Consider the following 21,561-nt stretch of genomic DNA (forward strand, 5'->3'; position numbering starts at 1 on the left):
TGATAACAATTTTCACCGCCATGAAAAGGCAATATCAAGGCTTCCCACATGGGCATTATATAAATATATACATACGTGTAAATATTATGATTAAAAGAAAGAGCACTTAAAGCCCATTTTTGTGAATTTTTTTAAATGGTAAATATTTATATTGAGGAACATTTTTCACAAGTTTAAATGGATAAACAGAAAATGAAATTCTAGCGATTACATAGGAAGGAATATATATAGCTATTTACAAATTCTCCAAAAAAAAAGTTATATACAGTTATTTTTCTGAACGTACAGAAATTTAAATGGACAGCTGGCCATTACATAATTATTTTTGTTTTTTTTTATTAATGATTAATAAGTATTTTCGAAAATGCGTTTTTTTTCAAAAGTTTACTATAAGAATACAAAAAAATTTACATATCAAACTGTGCACACATAACAAACCACATATAATACTACTATGTATATATGGCGTTGTATCATGAATATATTAATTTGTTAAAACAGTAAGGCATGCAAGAAATGAATTAAGTGAGAATAAAACTGAATATATTGAATAAATTAAAACAATAATAAATAGATGATCAATCAACAATGAACAAATTAAAAAAAACTAAAGGCAATAAATACTAGCATAAAAGAAATACCAAATAGGATACTAATAATATAATATATGCACACATTTTCAACAAGCTATTTCAGCTAGCTAAAATGAATTATGCATATACATTTGGGATGAAAAAAAAAAAAAAAAAACTTTATATATTTAAAAAAAAAATTCCGTTATTCAACAACCTTAATTTTTTTTAATGCTTTGAACATTTCATAAGCACATGGACGTTCTTCTGGGTTAAAGCTGAAACATTTTTGTAAGCATTTTTTTATAGAGTTTGGTAAAAAGCTTGGTATATGTGGAGTTCTTTTATTAACTATTAATTCATGACGTATTTTTGTATTTTTTGAAAAATTATAATATGGATATTTACTACAAAATATTTCAACAATACAACAAGCTAAACTCCATATATCAATTTTTTCAGTAACTTCGGATGTGCAACTAAAAGTTTCAGGAGCCATATATCTGTATGAACCAAAATTACTATAAAGTTTTGAATTTTTAAATCTTGCTTTCCCAAAATCACACATTACTAAATCCATATTATTATTTATTAAAATATTTGATGTTTTAATATCTCCATTAATAATTGGTGGATTATGCGAATGTAATTCATGTACTATAGAACACATTTGTATTGCCCATTCTAATCTTTGTTTTTTATGAATTTTATTTTTATTTTTTAAAAAATTAAATAGATTACCTTTTGCATAATATTCTAATAATAACATTAATTTATTATGTTTTATACATATACCATAAAATTTGCATATATTAGACCTTTGTAAATTTTTATATATTTCTATTTCTCTTAAAAAGTTTTTTAAATTTTTATTATCTTTTAAGTCATGAATTTTAATAGCAACAGGTATTTGCATATAAACTTCATCATCTTTATTTCCATTTTCTTCTTCTTCATTTGCTTCTCTTTCTTCATTATCTGGTCCTTCAAAATCATTTCCTTCCCTATTTTTTTTATTTTCATGATTACAATTCATTTTTAATTTTTCTTTTTGAATATATGTTTTTTTCTCATGATTTTTTATTTTATTTTTTGTATTACCATCATCATCTTCTTCCTCTTCTTCTTTATTTCTTTCGTTATTTTTCATTTTAGAAACATAATTATTGTACTCCTTTTCATTAATATAATCCTTTGAAACATTTTTATTTTTCGATAAATTTAAAATCATAGTTGTTTTACATTCATCAGTATTATTTGAATTTAATAATGTACTATCTCCTAAACCTTGATTACTTGAATTTATAATTTTTCCTTTATTTGCATTTGATGGTGCTTCATCATTTTGTGCTCCATTTTGTTTATTTAAGTTTGTGTTAGCATTTATATTTGCGTTAGCGATATTATTTTTGGAACCACTATCACCTGTATTTACCATATGATGAATACTATTATCATTTCCTCTATAATCTTTTTTTTTTTCTTTATCAATTACATTAGCATTATTGTTATCTTCATTGATGGAGTCTTCATGAGGATGATTGTTCATATGATTGTTTCGATCGAATGATGTGTTTTTATTTTTAGGGGAAGCAAAAATATTATCATCATTATTATTCGTGTTAATACAAATAAATTCATCTAATACATTAATTTTGTTTTGTAATAAGATGCTTTCTAAATCGTCATCAAAATATTGATCATATTCATTAGGGTTTATTCCACGATCACCAAATGATACAATGTTGTTTATAAAATTTGAATTTTTTGCATTTTTACATAATGAACAATAACAATCTTTTTTTATAGTATGATATTTTTTTCTTAAATTAAAAATAAATTTTAGAAATCCAAAAATTAATGCGTTTACTAAATGATTCATATTTAATTTACTAAATGGTATAATAGATAATTTGTTTAAACCATTTTTATGTTTATTTATTTCATGTTTTAATACTGAAGAATTTTTTAAAACCTTATCACTATTTAAGACATTAAAAACTGTGAAATGCTTATATTTGCTTAATGCTTTATAATCATCAATAAATACGATTTTAAATATCGATTTGTCGCTATAATAATGGAATATATTTTGACTATCAAATATATATAAATAATCTTTATTTAATGAATAGGTTATTATATTTTTACTTTTTATATATAAAAAATTTAAACTATTATTATATACAATATTATTATGATAGATTTCAACTAATAGATATGATATAATTTCATCATGGCATTTTTTATTTAAATCTTTATTTATACTTTGTAATTTATTTATTATTTTTTCTGCTTCATTAATAAAACAATTTTTACCTATAACTATATCATCACATTTTTTATTTCCATAAATAAAATTTAACATTGATTTTTTCAATTCTTTTATTTCTTGTGAATGAGAACATTGCTGTGATAATCCACTTCCTTTCGATATATATTCACGTTCATAATGATCATTTTTTTTTGCATATTCATTACTTTGATACATATTGTTATCTCCATAGTTAGTCATATTTTGTAACTTATCATTATCTTTATTTGGGTAGTTGAAAATGTTTGAATTTTTTATATCATCTTCTATATCATAATTTGTTTTTTTCTTTTCCATATTAGTGCCAAATAAAGAAAAATTATTTAATAATTTATATTTTGCTTCACCATTACTATTTATACTATATCTATGATCTTCATGTATTTGATCTACAAACATTTCATTATGATCTTTATTAACTTGTTCTGAATAATTTATACAATTTTTATCATTCGTATTATATTCTTCATTTATCATTTTTTTTTTTTTCAAAATATTTTCGATCACTGATTTATCTTCTTCCTTTAAACTCATTCGCATGTTATATTCTTTTTTGTTTTTATTATGATCTACTTCGTTATTGTTGTGATTGCATGAAAATGGATCGTCTTGATTATTAAATGTTTCAAAAATTCTCTCTACCATTTTATTTCGTAGATAATCCATTTGTTCTACACATTCTTGTATTTTATCAAGGTCGCTATTATTACAATTTAAATTAAAATTTTGATAATCATTTTTATCTTTTATATATCCACATTTACTATGATTCGTATTATTATTAGAACTGCAATTTGTATAATTACCACCGTTAGTACAACTCTTATTATTAACCTTCATAACTTCAGCATACAATCGACGAAAATTATTTTGTTCATAATTTGGATTCTCTATATCTTTATTATATATTTCTTTTTCTTTTTCATTATTGTTATAACAAATGTTTAAATTTTTATTCCCACTCTTTTGATCTTTAACATTTTCATTATTACAATTGTCATTATGAATACCAATTATTTTATTATCATTATTTTCTTTTTGTTTATTTATAAACATTTTTTTTCTTTTAATTTGAATATTTTGATCAGCCATTTCATCGTTTTCAATCATATTATTATTTTCTTTTTCTACATTATGATCATCCTCTAATCCGGTATGAAAATCGTTAGTATATTTCGAATTTTGATCATACAATTCTTCATATTTATTTACTTTTTTTAATAAAATTCCTTTATATACAACTCCAAAACCACCCTTAGATAAATAAGATTGAATTTTAATATTATGATAGTCAATCAATAACTTATCACTTAAATATAATGAACATATATTTGCATTCGTCATGAATATTATTTTAGATATCTTCGTAAATATATTTACATTTTTTAATGGATAATATAATTTTATATGTTTTACAATTATATCATTTTCTCCTAAATGGATAATCGGAATATTTAACATTCTTTCTTTTTCTAAACACCTTCTATATATTTTTATATTACAATTTTCTTTTGTTTTAAATAATTTATTTTTTTCATCATATACAACATTTTCATTGTTTAAACAATTTTCTTTATAACATGTAATTGAATTATCACTACTACTATGGATAACATATTTTGAATTATTTTTTGTAGTATTATTTGTTATAGCACCACCACTTAATAATGCTGCTCCTCCATCCCCTGTTAATCCATTTCCATTTTGTTGGTTCCTAATAATAGAGTGTGCATCAACGCTGCCCCTTTTTCCACTATTACTTTGAAGCATATATTTTTTTATTTCATTATTATTGTTATTGCTACTTTGATTGACGTTTCTGCATTTTTCACTACTGCTACTACTACTGTTTGAATCGTCATCGGAATTTTTTATGTTATAGTTATTATTTGACGTTGGTAAATTATTTTTATTATGCCCATTTTGCATGTTTATATAATTCTCTTGAATTAATAATTCTTCTTGAGCACCATCATTACTATTATTATATCCTTTTCTTTTTGCTTCTTCAAGTTTTTTTCGTTTTTCTTTAATAAAATGTATCAAATATTCTTCTTTTATATAATTTCCATAACATGCACCGTTCATATTATTATTGTTACTATTTTTTTTAACATAATTATTACTATATCCAATATTATTGTTATAATGGGACATATCATTTTCTTTTCCTATTTGATTGTTAATATTATTACTAGGAAATATATCTTTTTTATTAAAAAATATATCATCATATTCCATTATTTTATTGCAATTATCATTATTGCCATTTACTATTTTTTTCGAGCTAGCTTTTATTAACCTTTTAATATGTTGTTCATCTTCTTTTTCTTTATTAAAATGGCTAGATGGTATACCACGAGATTCATACATATCATTATGCATTTCATATTCTCTTCCAATACCATATATATCATCTGTTTGATCTATTTTCATATATGCATTCAATTTATTTGTTCCGTAATTATTTTTATTATTAAGGTTGTGATTATTATTGCTACCATTATGGGGAGCCATATTTTTTATGTGCAGGCAATTATTTTGTTCAGGTGAATTTTTATGATATGAATTTTCATTATTATATCCTTTTAAAGCATTAGCATATATAAAATTTACACTTCCATTACTACTATTTTGAAGGCTTTGATTTTTTTTTTCAATTTCTTCAATTATAAAATTATTTTTTTGATTTATTCTATTCTCAATCTTATCCTGATTAAGATCATAAAAGCATGGAATATTATATCCTTGTCCTTTATCGGCTTCTACACCCCTTTTTTTTTTATCATAATTATAATATGGAGCATATGTTGGATATTCTGATTTATTTTTATCATCATATGCATTTACACATGAGGAAATGTTTTTTTCCATTCCATAAAAATTTTGATTATTATTTATGACTTGTTCAGAATTTTTATCCATTTTGGGGAGTGTGTACATATTATTTTTTATTTTTTCATAATTACATGCATGGGCAAGGTATTCTCCATCAATATTTTTTTTTTCTTTATCATAAACAATTTTTTCTCTTTTCATATTATTTAATCGTTCCTTTATATCCATATTGTTATTATTATTATTATTATGAAGCTTTATATTATTGTTAATAATTCCAATACTTTTTTCACTATTAATATTTTTATTACTATTTCTTCGAAGAAAATTATTATAGCTAGCTTCATTGGGCATTCCAACATTGCTGGCATGGCTGCTATTGTTGCTAATGCTATTTATTATTTCATATTCAGAATGATTTAACATTTTTTCAGGTTTATATTTATTATTATTATTGGTACTGTTATTAACACCATAATGCATTGACATGTCATTATTTCGATAATCATTGTTTTTATTATTTGGTACAATTCCAACTAGCGAATCGTTTTTTATATGATCATAAATAGGAGAGTGTATATTATTTTTATATGCATTATTATTATTATATTGATTTGGATTTATATTTTCGCTACCTATGTAATGATTGTTATTATCATTATTATTATTTTTTCCATTTTTTGTTAAACCATTTTTACTTTTAAAATTTAAAAAATCAAAGCTACCTAAAAATTTTTTGACATTATTAGTTATAAATGCTTTATCGGAATTTTCAATGTTGTTCATATTTTCGTAAATAATTTTTTCATTACTTTTATTTTTCATATGAAAATTAAGATTCATATTTTTATCGTAATTGTTTATAATAATTTTATTACTGTTGTTATTATTATTAAGGTTGTTTAAAATTTTATCATTATTGTTACTGGTATTATTACTATTTTCATTGTATTCATTTATCAATTTTCCGTTACTATTTATATATGTCACATTTTTATTATCCGTTGAGCAATTCCTATTTAATAAAAATTCTCTATTGAATTCTTTGGCGGATATAATATGGCTTGTTGTGTTATAGTTATTTATTTTTTCTTTTACATGAATATCATTTGCATCCACTTCATTTTCATTTCCATAAAGTGAAAAAGCGAATAGATTATTGTTATTCTTAAACATTTTATAATGCTTTACAATGGTATTTTTTATTCTATATTTTTTGTATAATTTTTTTTATATATAATTTTTTAAAATATTGTTTCTTCATTTATTTCAAAATAATCTGTACTGTTCAGAATTTTTTGCATTCAAGCATTATTGTATTATTTATTATTATTATATTACTAATTATTTTTTGGATGTTTTATATACACATGTATATAATTAATATGTGGTTTGGCAAACTACTGAAAATTAGATTATACTACGTACTGAAGATATACTATTTTTTATATAAATAATATTCTTAATCTGTCTATATAATTTAAGCATATCCTCCAAATATTCATATTTTTGTTTAATACGAATTTTAAAATAATTTTGTATTTGTTGTCTGTATAGTCGGCATATTAATTTTGATGTGCCTACAAATGATTTACGCCGTTATTTAGCTATTTAATTATAAGTACATATATTGAAGTTTTCAAATATACGTTGAAATATTTAATTATTCAGAGTATCGGACAATTAATTATTTAATTATTATTATATTTTTGTCTTTTCTCTTTTTCTGTACATATCCAAAGGATATATAACGAACATTTATATATACATAATTATGTATATACAAAATATTATTAACACATATGTCGCATGCATATAATATATGTGTCTATATGTTTAGAATAAAATGGCTAGTACTTATATGGCTATATACATACATAACACTTCAAAACAATATTATTTTTTTTATGCATAAAAGGTGAAATACAAATAAAAATATAATATTTAATTATAAAATTCAAAAAAAAAAGTTATTACATAAGTATATGTTCAAAAAAAGTTGTATCAACGATTAAAAACTAAACGACTATTATTAAATAATAAAAAAACGAAAATAATATGATAACACCAAAATATAAAATACATACATACACGCGTTTATACATTCCAATACATTATATATAATAATTTAACATAGAAAAATTATAACATACTGTCTCTATATATTTTATTAATTAATCTATTATATAAAAAAGTAATGTACAATAATAAAACAAATACCTATGTAAAATCTATATATACATACATATGACTAGCAAATTAAAAATAATAAGCACATAGTTTAATTAAAAAGAATATTGGAAAAAAGGCATATACATATAAGGTTATTATAATCGATAGAAATATTATAACTAAAGCATAAAGACTATTAAAATTTAAAAAAAAAAATATAAAAAAATGTGATATACAATATAAACACAAGTATTATTATTATATGGTACAATAATATATATCAATTCATATGTATTATTTATATCTATACTTTTATGACTAGTAAAAATACGAAAAACTTATTTTTTTTTTTAAAACGTTCTCAATGTAATTATATATAATAAAAATAGAGCCTTAAGCTAACATATATGGATAATAAATAAATAAGTTATGTATAACAACATGTACTACATAATATATTAACATATAATATATCGTTGTACATAATCTATATTATTAATTTTTCTATATATTAAAAAAAGAAACAATATATATCATGAAAAATATTAAAAACTAAAAAACAAAAAGTAAAAAAAAAATACAAAACTTAACAGCGGTATAATAATATATAATAAGGTAATATTTTTTAAAATAACACCTTTTTTTTATTTTATTTTTTTTTCTCAAAATATATATATATTTTATATATACATAAAAAAAATATATATATATTAACTTAACATATATTATTGGGTACTACCCTTAATAAGAGCAAATTTGTATTTTATTCATAAAATTTACAAAAAGTACACGCAGTAATATATCTATTATTCACAACAAATAAATAATATATCCTATTTTATTTATTTATTTTTTTTAAGCATAAAAAAAATTCAATGTTGGTCGTATATATTATTTTCATATGCCTATGAAATTTTTTTTTATTTTTTACATGAACATAAAAAAATTAATATTAAACATAAGGGAAAGCCAATAATAATAAATTAAAGTATAATAAATAGTGACAATATATTTATTATATATAATATAGCAAAACTTTTAGTGTCGCCACATAGTATTATTTATAATATTATTTTATTTTATAAAGTTGGTTGCTTATTTTGTACGCCCATTTTTTAGCTAAGGAAAAAAATGTACTTGAAATAAAATAAAATAATGCTTGGATATTTTTTTTTTCTTTTTTTTTTAATTAAAATCGCTTTTTTCTTTGGTTTTGTTTTTTAATTAATAATTTTGTTCTATAACTTTTGTTTAAATAAAATTAAGAAAAATATATTCTTTAATATTTTGAAAGTCTTTTTTATGTAATATATTTAAAACCAAAAACTTTGTACAAATTTTGTTGCCTTTTTTAAGAAAAAAACGTAAAAAAAAAAAAAAATAAATGATAAGTAGCAATAAGAGAAAAGCGAGTTTAATATTAAAAAAAAAGAAAAAATATATCCAAGCATTATTATTATTTTATTTCAAGTACATTTTTATCCTTAGCTGAAATGGTCGTACAAATATTATTATATACTTTTGTGATGCCACTAAAATTTTGTTCTTATAAATATATCATTATTTAATATCTTTTAATTTTATTATTGTTTTTTTCGATATATATAATAAATTTTTGGGGGAAAGGAAAGGATGGTAGACCATCTCAAACTTTAACACTATGGCTATTTGTTTATCCGCTTCTCAATGCTACTACTTTTATTTTTATCATTATTTGGTGCTACCTTTTATTTTTATCATTATTTGGTGCTACCTTTTATTTTTATCATTATTTGGTGCTACCTTTTATTTTTATCATTATTTGGTGCTACCTTTTATTTTCTTTGCGTTGTAAAGAAGTTTGTCATAGAGAGTATAAGCAATTTTTTTTGGCGTTTAGTTGAAATGCTTAAAAATGCATGTATATTTTATCCTCGGTCTCGAACCAAAATAATAAATAAATTTTAAGGAACGAATGAACGAATGAAATGTGTCTTAAGAAAATTATTTTTATAATATTATTGAAGCGTAACGAATTTTAAAATGGCAACTTATGTAGCCATATATTATGTATATACCTGATTATTTAAATTTAAGAAATATTATATACTATTTTTCATATTGGTGCTTGCCCCAACTTTTTAGTATAAAGACTATATAGTAAGAAAATGCTAATACATGCTATTTTATTGTGCATATAAATTGAATAAGCAAATGATATGCTCTTAAAGACAAACCCATATATATGTGTGTGTCAAATAAGAGTAGGGGTTTTGTTTTTTCGTTTTTTTCTTTGTTTTACTTGCCTTTCTGATTGCCCAGTACAAAAATAACCAAATATGTACGCCAATCAGTATAGGGTATGTATATTAATTATGTAAATTTAAACATTCTTTGTAAATATACATAAGTATATGCAAAAATTTCTCAAAAGACACAAACTCAACACTATTATAACAAGTGTCAACTTACATAAGTTAATAATAAAAACCCTTATTTTATTTATTTTTAAAATGTATTATAATATTCAAAATTTTAAATTAAGCACACAAAAAATGATAATATAATTTTGTATAATTCTGGAAATAATAAGTGCTATGCTACTTTGGCATTTACTAAGGATTTTACAAATGTAAACACGTTTTTATTTTTTTTTTATTTTGTTTTTACTTTCATTTTCGTTTTCACATTCTGAGTCCCCTACTATTTAATATGTCTCTCGAAAAGAGAAAATAATAAAATTTTAAATAGAAAAAAATAAACACATTTTAAAGACCTAGAAAAGAAGTAAAAATAATATGCATATAATGTTTAAAGAAAATTATTATTTAAAAGTAAAATAATAGCTTAATAAAATTATAGCATAAAATATGACCAAAAAAAAAAATATTTTTTTTTTTAAATAATATTACATTTTCGCAGATAGCTATTATCATATAATTTTTTGCGCATATATCAATGCCACTCGAGGGTCATTTTAACATTTCTAAAAAAATACACACATATGTTTTATACTAATCAATAAACCAGTTAAGGATTTATTTGAATTATATGCATATATGGAAATGTATGAAGCCAAAACATTTGCATTAACATGAGCATTAGCTATGGTTTACCTCCAAATTTTGTAGAGAAATAAAAGATAAATTATTAAACGAAATAAAATTTACACAAAATGAGCACACAACAAAATATCTTATAACATACATATAATAACCCTTTAATACGCAGAAAATAACTTTTTTATTTTATTTTTTTTATTTTATATTCCCATTTTCATCTTTTTTTTTCAAATGGAGCCTATAGTCATTGACAATTTATACGAATTTGGAAATGAAGAGGTGAGATTGGGAATTGATGAAGCGGGAAGAGGACCTGTATTAGGGCCTATGGTTTATTCTGGTTTTTATTGTAAAAAAGAAGATGAAAAATTATTAAAAGAAATGAAAATAGACGATTCAAAAAAAATAAGTGAAAATGATAGAGAGAAAATGTTTTATAAATTAAATAATTCTACACTTCCATTTGGATGGAGAGTACATGTGTTAATGCCACAAGATATAAGTGCAAAAATGTTAAAGAAACAAAAATATAATTTAAACGAAATATCACATGATACAGCTATATCTATAATTCAACATGTTTTAAGTCGAGGTTGTAATTTAACCGAAGTATTTGTAGACACTGTTGGTAAAGCAAGTGTATATGAAGAAAAATTACAAAAATTATTTCCACATATAAAATGCACAGTTAAAGAAAAAGCCGATTCTTTATATCCAGTTGTTAGTGCGGCATCGATATGTGCTAAAGTTACACGTGACTTTTTAATAAAAAAATGGAAATACGAAGAACAAATTGTTAATATAGATAAAGGATTTGGATCAGGGTATCCAGGAGATCCAGTAACTAAAAACTTTTTAAAGAATAATTTCGATCCAATTTTTGGCTTCCCAAGTATTGTACGTTTTAGTTGGTCAACTGCTGATACCATGTTAGAAAATTTAGGAGAAAAAATTGAATGGTATGATGATGAGGAAAGCAATAATTCAAAAGCTATGAAAAGAAAAATTCCTTTTGATTACAGCAAATTACAAAAACCTTTAATTAATAGATCGCAATTTTATTCGAAAAATGGACTAGATCTTGTTAGCAATTTATAAATGATAAAAGCCGATACAGAAAAATGGAGAACATACCCAGTTTAAACTTTATTGCTTCATTTGCGAAACACATTCGTATAATATATGTGCACACAATATGTACAACTATATGAACATTTGAGGGAATTGTAAAATTCCTATATTTTTTTATGTCCTGTTCAGGTAATAATAAGCCAAAACAGGAGTTTAATATTTTTTTTTGGTGACTATGCAATATTTTTTTGGGCATATTTTTTATGCTAAATTATAGTAAAACTTTTTTTTTTTTTGTCAAAGGACAATAAATTTTTAATTTATTAAAAAAAAAGAAACTGGAAAATCCTATTTAATGTGTAGCTTGATAAAATTTTGCTTTATTTTATTTACGGTAAAAAATGAAGTAAATATAAAAAGAAGAAAATGGAACATTAAGATGGTTTCTTTATACAACATTTGGATCACAGTATGAATATAAAATAATACGAGGAAAATAAAAAAAATAAAGCTACTAGCTAATATTAGAAATTCGAATATTATGCATGTTTTTTTTTTCGCTAGCTATATTTTTTATTATATTTTTATGAATTTTTAAGAATATTTGTAACTGTTTAATTATTTAATGTAATTATTTGTTTTTTAATTTTTGAATATTAATTAAGCTCTATAAATAAATTGAGCCATAAATTTACGAAGCAAAAAATATATTATAAATTATTATGTGCCATATTTTTTCTCCATAAGTATTACACAATAAGTATGTTACAAATTATTATATACTTAAACATAAATATAATATAAGTTTTACATTTTATATTTTTTTCAAAAAATTAATTCTGCGAAATATGTTTTTTTTGTCTTAGTTTATATTATATATGCTCCAATTTTTGATGCTTTACTATATATATAAAATGCATAATATATTATATATATAAATATAATATACATGTGTTATTTTCCTTGTATGCATATTTCATAATTATATAGTGCTCCCTTTTTATATTCCTACCATCCGTTTATGTATATTATTATTTAGTATATAGTATACATATTTTTATGCTCTCTTTCTCTTTATTTATGTTTGCATTATTTTGAATAATTTAATTTTACCCATATTAATTTTGGTAAGGATTTTATTCCCTTTAGGTATTATATGCATTATATATATATGTATTAACAATATTTCGGTAACTTTTTTTTTCGTAATTTTCACATTATTTTTATTTTTTAAATAAATTTGAATAGCATACATAATAAATAACGTAATTTCCACCTGACACTCCAAATGTTTAAGTAATATATTTTTTCTCTCGATTTTCGTTGTTTGCTCTCTATATAATATTCATAACATTTTTAATATCGAAAAAAAGCCATATTTGCAAAAAAAAATATTTATTATGCAATTATATAAATTTCCATAGCAAAAAATAAAAATAAAATAAATGTATTACCTTTATATATAATATTTGCATTTAGGCAAAAATATACATGCGAAGCTCTCTAAATAATTACATAGGAGTTTTCGCCATTTTTGACCTTGCATAAAAAGTATCTCTTTGCAAAAATTAGTGCTTATCAATTGCTTATTACTTATAACAGTGACAAGAAAAAAGGAAAATACAAATGTGACAAAAAAATAATAATTACTAAAAAACGTGAGCAAAAAAAAAAATTTTGATTTAGTTTGCCATCCATGAAATGCATAGATAAGAATAAAATATATAAGTAAAAATATTTTGTAACGATATATCATTGAGCTTTATAGTTTTTTTGAAAATCTATATTCCACAGAATATATATATGTGCATAGTTAAAAGCAACGATCGTAATTTTTAGATCTGCTTTGTATAAATATATATGCATAAAGTATTTATAAAGTATATATATGTTAGTAGGAAAATAAAAACATTCAAAAATAAGTGTATTTAAGATGAGTGAATATAATTTGAAGAAAGATGAAGACTCTCAGTTTTATAAACTGGATACAATAAAATGTGATGTCCCAATAAGTCCAGAATTTAGTAAGAGGATAGACAAGTTTGTTAATCAGTTGCGAATATCTTATGGGACATTAGAAGAATTTGTTGATAACTTTGTTTATGAACTAAAAAAGGGTTTAGAAGCACATCGTAGGCACCCCAATTTATGGATTCCACATGAATGTAGTTTTAAAATGTTAGATTCCTGTATTTCTGATATACCAACAGGACAAGAAAGAGGAACTTATTATGCTATTGATTTTGGTGGTACAAATTTTAGAGCAGTAAGAGCATCATTAGATGGAAATGGAAAAATAAAAAGAGATCAAGAAACATATAGTTTAAAATTTACTGGTACATTTTCCCATGAAAAGGGTTTATTAGATAAACATGCAACTGCTTCTCAATTATTTGATCACTTTGCTGAAAGAATTAAATATATTATGGGTGAGTTTAATGATATAGATGATAGTAGTGAAAAGAGTGTTGGATTTACTTTTTCATTTCCCTGTACTTCTCCATCTATTAATTGTTCGATTTTAATTGATTGGACAAAGGGTTTTGAAACCGGAAGAGCAACTAACGACCCAGTCGAAGGTCGAGATGTTTGCAAATTAATGAATGACGCTTTTGCTCGATCTAGTGTACCTGCAAGAGTTTCTTGTGTTGTTAATGATGCAGTAGGAACCCTTATGTCATGTGCATATCAGAAAGGGAAATCTGCTCCTCCATGTTATATTGGTATAATTTTAGGAACAGGATCCAATGGTTGTTATTATGAACCAGATTGGAAGAAATATAAATATTCAGGTAAAATTATTAATATTGAATTAGGAAATTTTGATAAAGATTTACCTTTATCTCCAATTGATTTAGTTATGGATTGGTATTCAGCAAATAGAAGCAGACAATTATTTGAGAAAATGATATCTGGTGCATATTTAGGTGAAATAGTTCGAAGATTTATGGTTAATGTTTTACAAAGTGCATCCTCTAAAAAGATGTGGCAATCCGATAGTTTCAATTCTGAATCAGGTAGTGTTGTTTTAAATGATACTACTCCTGATTTTAGTGAATGTAAAAAAATAGCTAAGCAAACATGGGATATGGATTTTACAGATGAACAAATATATGCATTAAGAAAAATATGTGAAGCAGTGTATAATCGTTCAGCAGCATTAGCAGCTGCTGCTATAGCTGCTATAGCTAAACGTATAAAAATTATTGAGCATTCAAAATTTTCATGTGGTGTTGATGGTTCATTATTTGTAAAAAATGCATGGTATTGTAACAGATTAAAAGAGCACTTAAAAGTTATTTTAGCTGACAAAGCTGAAAATCTTATTATTATTCCAGCGGATGATGGGTCAGGTAAAGGAGCAGCTATCACTGCTGCCGTTGTTTCATTATCTAACAGTATGAAGCAATTACCATAAAGCAAACCAAGGCAAAAAATGCAAAGATTTGGAAAGATATAAGCATGTTTATACAATTTTTAATGCTCACAAGTTTTAGAACTAGAAAAATATTCCATTTGGGCTGTTCCCATCATTTTCTTTTAGCCCTTAGTTGCGCTATTTTTTTTTTTTTTGAAGATGAGGGTTGGTGGTAATGGCTCCTATATTATAAGCTCTTCGCATTTGGGCATTAAATCAATAAATGATATGAAGAGATATACCATATTATATACGTATATGCATATGCGCTTTATATTGTTTGAGTCAATGCATGTATCTATTTATGATGTATCAGTATCATATATATGGAGCCCATTCATATGTCTATAAAAATATGTATATATACTTATTAAATAAAATTTGTATGACTATATGCGAAGAAAAAACATACTTTTTAATTTTTTTTTTTTCTTCTTTTTCTTATTATATACTTTTTAATAGAAATTTAGGAATTATAAACGTTAGTTAGATTTTAAAATGTTATTAATATTTATCACATTAATTTGTGTGTGGTTTATTTTGGTAAAATATTTTCCACACCTTATAATTCATCCATGTATTCCTGTTCCTAATTATTGTCACCATATTGGTGAATTGAAAGGGTATCACAAATGTGTATACATATACAGGGGAAATATCTTAAAATTGTAGAAGCATGTTCGATATGTATTATAAGTAAAATTGCATATTATTTATACGGTCTATGAAGAGTGATAATTTGCAATATAAGCACTCCAACTGTTCACTATAAATAATTTAGAAATAGGTTACTTTATTTTTCGTTATGACTGTTTATTTTATTAACATCACTTTTATATAATATTTTAGTTTTTGCAAAATAGCTGGCTATTTTTATATTTAATATATTTTTACAATATATTCGTATATTGCATGTTGAAAATGGGAATATAAATAAGCGTGAGTCGCTTTTTCTATTGGTCATATTTTTCTTCCTGTGCTATATTATATATATTATGGGGGCATAATTTGCACATTATAATTTTTAAGGGTATCATAAATAATTTCTATTATTGGCTTTTCAATTTATGTTACAACTAAATATAAGTTTTGCATAATTTATGGAACAGAAAATATTTGTGTTCGTGAATTTCTCGTATGTATGGGAAAATATGACATGTACATATATAACGACAAAAAAAATAGATGAATAATGAAAAAGATGTGTTTATTTTTTGTAGCATAATAGATAAATAAAAATAAAGAATTTCATTTAAAATTATTTTATATTTTATTATTACAAACTTTGATTTATTTAGCTATTCTTGTTAAATGCCTAGGGGTGGGCATAAGGGGGGCCTATTCCCTGTTAGCGGAATAAAATGGGGTATGCATGAACGAGTTAAAAAGAGAGGGTTATATCATAATAGGAGGGAAGATATATTAACACCTAGATGGGGGTATAGATATGAAAATAGAAATAAAAAATATTTACCAGATGGAAGTTCCAAATCTTTTGATTATGATGTAACAAAAGCTTGGCCTCAAGAAAGAAAACAGTGGAATTATTATTATACAATTAATGAAGGTAGATATATATGGCCTAGTATATGTGCACATAATCCTGATATTAAAAATTATATTTTAAATGTTTTGGAGGATAGTCAAAATCGACCATTTAGTGGGATTGGATTTGACGAAGTTCAAAATGATTATATAAAAGACCAAGCCAATAGTAATAATGATAATAGTTTAAATAATATGAACAGCAATAATAAAAATAGCTATTTGTATAAGCTAGCTACCGAATTTAATAATACTATATATCCACAAATTGAAGTAAACTTAAATAATCGATTAAAAAGAGGAAGAATTCAAAAATTATATGATATTATAAAAGAAGAAAATATATGGAAAACAACACAAAAAATAAAAACAGCACAAACTGAAAATGTGTTTCCATATGTTGATGATAATGCTACTTTAATAAGAGAATTACCACTCTCTGAAATTTTATATACAAAAAATAATTTAAGATTAAAAGTTAGAAGACATCCAAAATGGATGAATGTCCAATTTTTGAAAAAAAAGTTAAAAATACCTTACTTGTACAGGTAATTTTGCATATTTTTTTTTTTTGACAATTTTGGCTATTCATAAAATTTTATTAATATAACATACATTTTTTCCCTACACCCTTCTTTTTTTTTTATTTATGTACCTTTTTCAGGAGAAGAGTTTCAAGGGAAGAATTACAAAAAAAAGAACTCGGATCATTTTTTTAAAAATATACAGATTGAAAAATGTTGATAACAAAAAAATATGGTCTTAAAAATTTGTAATATTCATTTTTTTCTTCCATATAAATAAATTCGAACAAATTATAAGCAAAAAGATTGGGGTATATGCATATAGGAAAAAGCACTTTTATAATTTATTGTTTCAGAGGTTAAGAAGTTTTTGTGGTATCCTTTTCAAATGATTCTTCATCTGATTCCATATATTTCAAAAAAAGTGATGAATATGACTGATCCCCTTTTTGTTTTGTTTTTCGAGTTTTATCTTTTGCCTCTTTTAATGCATTCGCTTGTTTTTCTTCTAACATTTTTGTTTTTGTTTCATGTTTTATCATTTTTTCTTTTTCTAATTTTTGAACATATAACAATAGATCTCTTAAAGGCTCAGATATAGCATTAGGACAGACATCTACAATTCTTTTTTTTGTGTTTGTCTTAATATATTCATAATATTCATGCAAAGGATGGTCTACATGTAGAAATGGAAATTTTATTAACAAGTCATTATCTAGTTTTAAATAAAATTCTACAATATCACTTTCCTGCAAAAAGGAATCGAATAGAAAAGATGGAAAACGTATACTTTTCGAGTATTTGTTTTTTTCTTTATGCACATATGTGTATGTGTAATCTTTGTCATGCTCATTCATTCATTGGTATATTAACACATGACTTTTTTTATTTCATAACTTTTAGAAACTCTATAAAGTTATTTCATTTTATATTTATTACCAAAATTGCAAATGTCGCTGTATATTCAATTATAATATGCTCTCTTAAGGTTTTCGGCAAATATTTTAGCTTCTCCGTACTAGAAATATAGGATGAAAATATGGGTCTTTCGTTTTCGCTGAGATTGTAGTAATCCAACGAGGCTTCATTGTTCTAAAGGTTGTCAAAAAATGAAATAAAACAGATATGCAAGAATGCTATATACATATATATAATAGTTTATCTTTTTTTATATTACATCAAAGTCATTTAAAATCCCAGGTGGGGGCTCATTGTTGAAATATTCATCATTCATATTAACATGGCTTTGGAAATATCCAAACTATTTAAGTTAGGAAAAATATCTTCAATTTATAACTAAGCATTTATATAAATATGGAAAAATAAAAAAAGTCAAGGAACGAAAAAAATTGATTTTTTTTATGCGTTAAAAAGTTTTTAAAAATATTATGAGATATATTTTTTTTTATTAGTCATCATTTTATGTATTTATTTTATCGCTATCTTAATTTTAATATTTTATTTCAAATATAATCACATTATTAATTACATTTTTTCCTTAAATACACATTAAAAAAAGAAAAAAATAAGGTAATTGAAAATATAGGTATAAACAAAGAAACAAACCTATATAATAATTCAAGACTTATAAAAAATAAGTGAAATAACACATTTCAAATTTATATTATTTACTAGGGTTTGCAAATACGATCCAATTAACTGTTATAATATGTTATACAATATATGTTTAAAAATTTTTAGATATTTATTATCATCATTATCTTGTTGTTCTTCTTTTTTTTTCTCTATGAGAAGGTTCATCATTTCGTTTTATTACTCTATATAATTTTATAAAAGAAAGTTTACAACTATTTTATTTTTATGCATTGCCATTTATTATTTGGCTAGCTATTTATTTTTTTTTTGAAGTTGATTTGTACATACACATGAATGGCTATAATATTCCTCAATTTCGATCTCCCTCAAAAAAGTTTAATAAAGTGATATTATAATAATAATAGTAGTGGTAGTAATGATAATTGTGCACAAAATGAAATATTTCTCAAAAAGAGACCATAGCTTGTTCATAAAAATATTTTATGTGTAACATTTTCACATGCACACATATATAAGTATAATTCGTTTTATCTTCAGCTTTATTTATTATTCCTGTTATTTGATATCATTCTATCTGTCTAATTTCGTTTGATTTCGTTCGATTTTCTTAAAAAACCATGCTTATCTTTTCCTGTCTTTCTTTTGTATTTACATCAACTCTTCTACATTTTTTTGTTTAAATTTTTTATTAATATGGATAAAATTTTCTTTTACTTTTTTTTGTTTTTTTTTGGGCTTTCTAATTGTATGTTTCCATGGACAAAAAAGAGAAAGGCGGGTAAAAAGAAAACGAAAAAATGCGAAAAATTATGAAAAATTATGAAAAAATATAAAGTGAAAAACAAAAACAATGTATGCTCACTTTCTATTTCTCTAATTTCACTCATCTCTTTAATTTTTACCTTTTAGTGAACCAAATGATAATAATAAAAGGTTTGTCCAAAATATGTTTTTTTTTTTTAATTTTCTTCTACACTGTTCATATTTATTATGGCTATTTATGATTTTTACCTGCATTGTGCATAAAAAACAAGCACAAAATGTTGAACTTATTTTTTTAAAAAAAATTTTAAAGATATGTCCAATGAGATAAAAAGGAAGTCTGAATCTCTCCCAACCCAAAAGGATATTGTACTATAAACATTTTTTGTCTTTATATTTTTATCACTAACATATTTTATTTATGTTAATAAAATATTTTATTTTTTTCTTTCATACAAAAATCTAAACCAAAGGCAAACCAAATACACAAGTAAAATACAAACATAAATAATTCATGATATATCCTTTTTTTTTGTGGATACCCTTAAATGGGCATTATTGCTGATTAATATTTATGTTATTACGTGATATAGTGAAATTATTAATGATGTATAAAAATTTTGTTAGAGTATTAACTTTATGGATGTAAAAAAATGTGCAGGCATATCTACATATGAACTGATTCGTGATTATATATATGAGCACATGGCTGTTTTTTTTAATAAAAATTATTTCAACAGAATAGACAAAGAAGTTATAGATAATTTAAATAAAGAAATCATTAAAGAAGAAAATATTATAAAACATAAACCCCATGTATGTTCAGAACCTTCCTATGAAAGAGATTATTCCTATTTATGTCCAGATGGTAATATCAAAAATGGAGAGAAACTAAGGATAATAAAAATTGAAAACAAAAATTTTTATTATTAAATAATTTTATTTTAAAATGAAACATATATATCATTTTTTTTGTATAACGTATCAATATAATATTTAGATTGGGTGAAGAACTCTAGTGATCAATGCTGGTAAGTTGCCCCCATTGCTAATAAGCATTTCTATTATTTATTCGACATTGCTTTTATTTTTTTAAATTAATAATTGCACATTATTAATCGAACAAAACAGGGGTATAGATTATGATGGGCATTGCGAGTCTCTCAAGTATTTCCAAAATTACACTGACGATGAAAAAAAGGAATTTGTAAAATTATATAATATATATATAATACAAATATATATGGACATATTAGCATATGCTTGTTTTCATTTCTCTTCATATGAAGAAAATAAATACACATATTTACATGCCCATCGTTCTATGTTAAAATTATCAAATTGTAGGAACTCAACTGTTGTGTATCATGGCCTAAATTAAAGAAGACTGTGCATAAACAAAAAAGAGAAGATACATTAAGAGGATCAGTTAGTTTTAACTATTTATTTTATACTTTAGACATAGTTTTTTTTTTCTTATAATTTATATATATAATGAAAAAATGTAATATTTTCCTTTTTTTAAAATCCGATTTATTAACATTTTTAATTTACAGATAAATCCAAATAACGGATTAATTGTTAAACCAAATAAATGAATCCAACAAAATAAAAAATGATTATCTAATTATGCATTTTTTTTGAATTTTTAATATTTTGTTATTTTTTTTATTTTTATATTTGTTAATAATTTTTTGTGATAAAACATATCAACATACAAATATGCACACAAACATACATTGACACA

At 23.2% G+C, this 21,561-nt stretch overlaps 6 protein-coding genes across 6 annotated transcripts; 4 read left to right on the top strand and 2 right to left on the bottom strand.

Annotated features, from left to right (window-relative positions):
- Positions 1-777: 777 nt before the first annotated feature.
- Positions 778-6,900, bottom strand: PCHAS_1122200 (tyrosine kinase-like protein, putative; the record flags this gene model as incomplete). The annotated part of the gene is made up of 1 exon (XM_730001.2): positions 778-6,900. The coding sequence occupies one exon, from the start codon at positions 6,898-6,900 to the stop codon at positions 778-780; it is 6,123 nt and encodes a 2,040-aa protein (XP_735094.2).
- Positions 6,901-11,168: 4,268 nt separating this feature from the next.
- On the top strand, positions 11,169-12,035 carry PCHAS_1122300 (ribonuclease H2 subunit A, putative; the record flags this gene model as incomplete). Its single annotated transcript, XM_730646.2, has 1 exon — positions 11,169-12,035. The coding sequence occupies one exon, from the start codon at positions 11,169-11,171 to the stop codon at positions 12,033-12,035; it is 867 nt and encodes a 288-aa protein (XP_735739.2).
- Positions 12,036-13,941: 1,906 nt separating this feature from the next.
- Positions 13,942-15,426, top strand: PCHAS_1122400 (hexokinase, putative; the record flags this gene model as incomplete). The annotated part of the gene is made up of 1 exon (XM_731310.2): positions 13,942-15,426. One exon carries the CDS (start codon positions 13,942-13,944, stop codon positions 15,424-15,426), a length of 1,485 nt encoding a protein of 494 aa, XP_736403.2.
- Positions 15,427-16,737: 1,311 nt separating this feature from the next.
- On the top strand, positions 16,738-17,690 carry PCHAS_1122500 (conserved protein, unknown function; the record flags this gene model as incomplete). The annotated part of the gene is made up of 2 exons (XM_016798609.1): positions 16,738-17,519; positions 17,636-17,690. 2 exons carry the CDS (start codon positions 16,738-16,740, stop codon positions 17,688-17,690), a joined length of 837 nt encoding a protein of 278 aa, XP_016653993.1.
- A 164-nt stretch (positions 17,691-17,854) lies between these two features.
- On the bottom strand, positions 17,855-18,729 carry PCHAS_1122600 (conserved Plasmodium protein, unknown function; the record flags this gene model as incomplete). Its single annotated transcript, XM_739699.1, has 3 exons — positions 17,855-18,244; positions 18,435-18,587; positions 18,673-18,729. The coding sequence occupies 3 exons, from the start codon at positions 18,727-18,729 to the stop codon at positions 17,855-17,857; spliced, it is 600 nt and encodes a 199-aa protein (XP_744792.1).
- A 1,016-nt stretch (positions 18,730-19,745) lies between these two features.
- Positions 19,746-21,412, top strand: PCHAS_1122700 (CPW-WPC family protein; the record flags this gene model as incomplete). The annotated part of the gene is made up of 9 exons (XM_016798610.1): positions 19,746-19,830; positions 19,962-19,985; positions 20,128-20,183; positions 20,288-20,304; positions 20,555-20,682; positions 20,815-20,845; positions 20,946-21,021; positions 21,162-21,242; positions 21,371-21,412. 9 exons carry the CDS (start codon positions 19,746-19,748, stop codon positions 21,410-21,412), a joined length of 540 nt encoding a protein of 179 aa, XP_016653994.1.
- Positions 21,413-21,561: the final 149 nt, after the last annotated feature.

The sequence above is a fragment of the Plasmodium chabaudi genome, assembly GCF_900002335.3.
Source record: "Plasmodium chabaudi chabaudi strain AS genome assembly, chromosome: 11".
NCBI lineage: Eukaryota > Apicomplexa > Aconoidasida > Haemosporida > Plasmodiidae > Plasmodium > Plasmodium chabaudi.